The sequence below is a fragment of the Papaver somniferum genome, chromosome 7 (assembly GCF_003573695.1).
Source record: "Papaver somniferum cultivar HN1 chromosome 7, ASM357369v1, whole genome shotgun sequence".
Taxonomy (NCBI): Eukaryota; Viridiplantae; Streptophyta; class Magnoliopsida; order Ranunculales; family Papaveraceae; genus Papaver; species Papaver somniferum.
The window spans coordinates 126,371,253-126,376,434 of NC_039364.1; the positions used below are offsets into that span (position 1 = coordinate 126,371,253).

At 39.3% G+C, this 5,182-nt stretch overlaps 1 protein-coding gene across 1 annotated transcript; it reads right to left on the minus strand.

Moving 5' to 3' along the window:
• Window positions 1–239: 239 nt before the first annotated feature.
• Window positions 240–4,331, minus strand: LOC113298365 (receptor protein kinase TMK1-like). Its single transcript, XM_026547093.1, has 2 exons — window positions 1,835–4,331; window positions 240–1,076 (listed from the first exon to the last, which is right to left on the minus strand). The coding sequence occupies exons 1-2, from the start codon at window positions 4,143–4,145 to the stop codon at window positions 547–549; spliced, it is 2,841 nt and encodes a 946-aa protein (XP_026402878.1). The 5' UTR covers window positions 4,146–4,331; the 3' UTR covers window positions 240–546.
• Window positions 4,332–5,182: the final 851 nt, after the last annotated feature.

Consider the following 5,182-nt stretch of genomic DNA (forward strand, 5'->3'; position numbering starts at 1 on the left):
TGGCACCTGCTGCATTACAAATTTACAACACTGCGTGATGCCAACTGTGAGTGGGTCCATCTGGCCATTGCTTAGTTTCATTACTGAAATTTAGAGATTATATTTGTTCTCATCCTTTGGTAACAGATTCTTTACCATCTGAAAGAGATTACAGCATTCTTCGTATGCCATCTACAGTGCGTTCCCTATTGTCTTCAAGACATAGAGAAGCAGATTTAGAAAATATGACACCAGAAGTGTTAGTTTTAGTATTTCCATTTTCCATCACCACCAACGAGTGAAAAAGAAGTAAATATTTAACAAAATGAAGACTCCAAATTCTGCAGGAAAGAGAATTTCTGGATTAAGAAAAAAACCAGAAAAAAAAACCCACAAAGTGTGGGAGTTGGAAGATTTAGATGAAGTAACAACCCAAAGAAGAAGAGCAAACGTGGATTTGGTGGGGACTAAAACCAGAAATACATCAACAATAGAAATTGGAACTTCTCCTTCCTTTTAAATCTCTCTCTGAACTTCTTCCCGAATCTGATCTTCCTGCCAGCATTCTCACCTCCCATCAGCAGACGTAAACGTATCAGCAAACCCTGATGGCCGAGTGGGGATGCTGGTCTGGGTGTTATCCACACTAGCAAGGAAAGAAGACGTTGCTTCAAGATTGCTACTGCTTCCCTCAAATTGCTGCCATTTTTTAAGTGCTTGAGGAAGTGTCATATCGAGATCGATTCCATACATGTCTTCATCATCTGGTTCTGCTGGTTTCCAAAGCTCCACCAGAGATGATAATGTGTTTACTATGTGACTCATATCAGGTCTTTGATAAGGTTCCCTTGCACAGCAGTGACCAGCTAGTTCTGAGACAGTTTTAATGGTCACCATTGTCTCTTCAGTGATGTCGATTGTAGGGTCAATTGCTTTAGAGAAGTTTTCTTTGCTGAGGTGCATTCTTCGGAACCAAGACACTAAGTGCATGCTCTCTTCTGGTTGGGTTTCGTCAAGTGCCTTTCTACCTGTTATTAGCTCCATTAAAATCACACCGAAACTGTACACGTCAACCTTGGTCGTTACTCTTCCAGTTGCTGTCGAACAGAAAGAGAATACATCAGTAGGTTGATTAACCTCACAAAACAATTGTCGTAAAAAAAAGATTACAGTATTGACTTTATATTTGGTGAATAATCAAAGGGATCTCGTGGTAAACCAAACACATAAGTATATGATTCCAATGTCTGTGCCTAAGAACTGACTTCCGAAAATGTGTGATGGTCAATTAAATATTAAGGTTCTTGGATGTCTGAATCTAAGAGTTATCTTTATCTAAATGTGTAATCAAACGAATTGACATCTGAGATGTCTAAGAATTAAGACATCTTTCAAACAAAGTTAATTAAGACAAGACAATATTGACAAGATTAGTAACTAAATGGAACCATACAACATCTTTCAAACAAATTAAATGTGTAAATGTGTAATGAAAGACCATGTAACTCAATCTAAATGACCGCCAAGTAGAAAATCAGAGACTAGATCTAGAACTTAGATACAGACTCACTGTTCTACTTCTACGCGCAGTTTGAAAAGTTTTGCACCTGTGGCTCGTTAAGAATACTAACAACCTTTGAAACCAGCCACTCTCCTACTACAGCTTATGTTTGATAGTTTACTTGAGAAATCGAAACAATTGCTATGTGTGATATGATTGTTTCTAAACTTTCCAGAAAAAACAAATGCTTCTCAGTCTAAGCAGTAAGCATGTATTATACAGTTAAACACAATTAAAAAAAATGCTTCTCAGTCTAAGCAGTAATTGCATATTCTCAGAAAGCAAATAACTTACCTGCATATTCTGGGGCAAGATATCCAAAAGTTCCAGCAAGTTTTGTTTCAACAGAAAACTTCCCAGTAGGAGCATTACGAACAAGACCGAAATCAGCTACCTTAGCCCTCATGTCATCACCTAGAAGAATGTTTGAGGGTTTAAGGTCTCTGTGGATGAAACTTTGTTGGGCTAAACCATGAAGATACTCAACACCCCTAGCAACGTCTAACGCAATGCTTAACCTTCTAGTCCAATCAAGAGGCTTAAACACTCCTTCATTCCAATTAAAAAGATGTTGACTAAGAGTTCCTTGTGGCATATACTCATAAACAAGCAGCCTTTCATTTCCATCCAAACAGTATCCAAGAAGAGCAACAAGATGGCGATGACGAACTTTAGTAAGAACAGCAATTTCAGACATGAACTCGTGCAATCCTTTACCACTCATAACTCCACCTTCCATTCTTTTGACTGCAATCCTTGTTCCATCATCTAGTTCCCCTTTGTAAACTGTTCCAAATCCACCCCGACCTAAAATATTCTCTTGACTAAAATTGTTTGTAACGTTTCTCAACACTTGAATTGAAATCACCATATTTCCTGCTTCAACAACATGTGTATCACTTGGGCCGCTGCTTGCTTGGCTGTAGTTTTCACTTGATCCACCAGCATTCGCAGTTGAACCTGTAACAGTAATCTTGAGGATCTCAGGATCAGATCCTGAGTGGCGAGGATGGACCACCATTGCGTTGGGGCTTTGAACTCTACCAAACCGCTTTTGTTTTCTTTTGTACAGACAGAAACAGATCATTCCAAGCAAAGCAAATATAAAAACTCCCCCAAATACAGAACCCACAATGGCTCCTACTGAAATCGACGATTTCTTGCTTCTACCCCTTGAAGGACCAGGGTCGCTACCTGAAGGACCAGGTGAACCACCAGATGGGCTTCCTGGAGGTGAAGGGATATCCTTCCCAATTTCTGGGTTTCCAGTTGTCCTCACTTCCACATTATTACGAAAATCTGGTATCTTTCCAGAAAGCTGATTGTTTGAAACATCAAGTAATTCGAGATTAGGCAGATCCTTCAGCTCTTCTGGAATAGTACCAGTTAGGTTATTGTCAGCAAGAACAATTCTTTTTAGTGATTTAAGCGACACAATATCAGGAGAAATGGAACCAGTAAGACTAGATTTCTGAAAATTAAGACGAGTAATATCTCTACCATCGCAACTGATTCCCAAATACTGGTTACAAGGATCACTTCCCTTCCAATTTTGTGCAAACTTAAGAGGATAACCCAGCGACTTCGCAAAGGAAAGTAATACATTGACACGGTGATCACAATCACCAGGAGTAGACTTACAGAAGCTGTTCGTTTCCACCTTCAAGTCTAATTTCACAGAACTATCAAATTCAGGTACAGGCCCTTGAAGCTGATTATTTGTCAAGCTTAAGATTTGCAGACTTTTAAGACCCGTTAGAGATGAAGGAACAGGACCAGTAAACAGGTTATCTCTTAGATTTAATTCCTTCAGGTTACTTAGATTTGTGAAATCAGGTAAAGGCCCAGAAAACTTGTTAGTTTGTAACCAAACTTGGGACAAAGATTTCATATTCGACAAAACACTGATATTTCCAATGAGTTTGGTAGCACTTGCCTGTCCGTTCAACCAAAGAGATTGTATAGAAGAAGTAGCAAAACTTTTAGGAAGTCCACCTTCAAGGTTATTATTAGCCACATGGAATGATTGTAAAGCAGGAAAACTATTTTGGTCAAAGAAATCAGGGATTTTCCCTACAATATTAGCTGAATTAGCAGAAAAATTTACAATCGTTGAAGCACTTTTGAAACTATCAGGAATTTCCCAAGATGTAAAAGGATTGCCATCTAAATCAATCGCTTGAATCGAAGTAAGCCCAGAAAAGAAATCAAGAGGGATGGAAGAGAACTTATTATTACTTACCACTACTACTTGTAATGAACTCAACCCACTTAAGCTTGGTAGATCCCCGGAGATTTGATTCCCTTGGAGTTCTAACCTTTCCAAAGATGTTAACTTCTTCAGACTGCTTGGGAGAGTACCAGTAAGACCTGAATTTTTAAGTTGAATCCGCTTAACCCTATTTTCATTACAATAAATGTCTACCCATTTACAAGGATCTGGATCAGACCATCCTAGATCTTTTGAAGAGCTCAAACTCTTCTGTAATTCAACCATTACATCAACATCATTAGGGTTTGTTTGAGAGCTTACAGTGAGTAGTAGTAATGGAAATAGCAGGAGAAATAGGGTCAAAACCCTAAGTTGGAAATGGGTTTTTTTCATGATAATCTGAAATGAAAGAACTGAAAAGCTAGGTTGTGTCTGAGTTGCAGAGGTAGATATTTCTCTCTTGTTTAGGGTTTTGATCTTTTTAGGTTGAGCATTGTTGTTTACAGAAGCAAAAGTTGTGGATTACAAAAGACGCGTAGAAAAGAAAAGGAAAAAGAACTGAAATAGAAACCAGAGAGAAGAGTATATCTACAATGTGCTGGTGAGCTGTAGTGACCTACTGGATACTCCATTACTAGGATAACAGTGTCCGTGATTGAGACCAGCACATGTACGTGGGACCCTGTAGAGAAAGAGAACTAGGACCAACCACTGCCACACCCTATCTCACTCTACTCTAGAGGAGAGAAAAGCACCCGAAAAAAGAATGCGAAAAAAGAATGTGGCCGTAAAATCGGCTTCTTTACCGTCCAACGATTAAATCAACTGTTAGATCCACATTCAGGAAATGATCCATCACTTTTAGAAAAGAACCCACCATTTTCAGGATAGGACCCACCATTTCCCTTAAAGGGTTCAAGGCTGTTAGATCTGGATTTTTGCATGATCTAACGGTAAAGAAGTCGTTTGAGTGGGATAACTTCCCGCAAGGTCGTGCGGGATAGCACTACTCTTTTCCTTACCCTTGTACAACCCCGTGGAACAGACCAATCTGTAACGCTCAATTCACAGTTGTTTCAGCATTTTCGTGGGAAATCAGCTGTTATATTCCGTGGCTTTGCACAGCGCACAGTCTTATAGCCTAGCTGCATTCAGCTAATTCACAGCTCTGTGGAGCAGAAAAGGAGTGTATTTCCAACTGGGCCTATTCCTATGCACATGGTTAAAAAAACCTATTTAACATACTAGTGGCATGACAAATGAGTTACGCTACTATGGGAACAACACTGAGCGATAGAGTTTCTAGCGACAGTTATTCATTAGAGCGCTGGCGATAATGTGAATATCGTTGGTGTCATAGTTACCATTGCTCGATTTTGTTTATATGGCTCGTTTGACACTATATCGCTCAACGGCTATTTTATAACGGC

Bases quoted from the DNA above. Each gene is read 5' to 3' on its own strand.
- LOC113298365 (XM_026547093.1), bottom strand. From the start codon at position 4,145: ATGAAAAAAACCCATTTCCAACTTAGGGTTTTGACCCTATTTCTCCTG. The intron at 1,077-1,834 runs GTAAGTTATTTG...TCTGTTCGACAG, and splicing joins TCTTGCCCCAGAATATGCAG to CAACTGGAAGAGTAACGACC.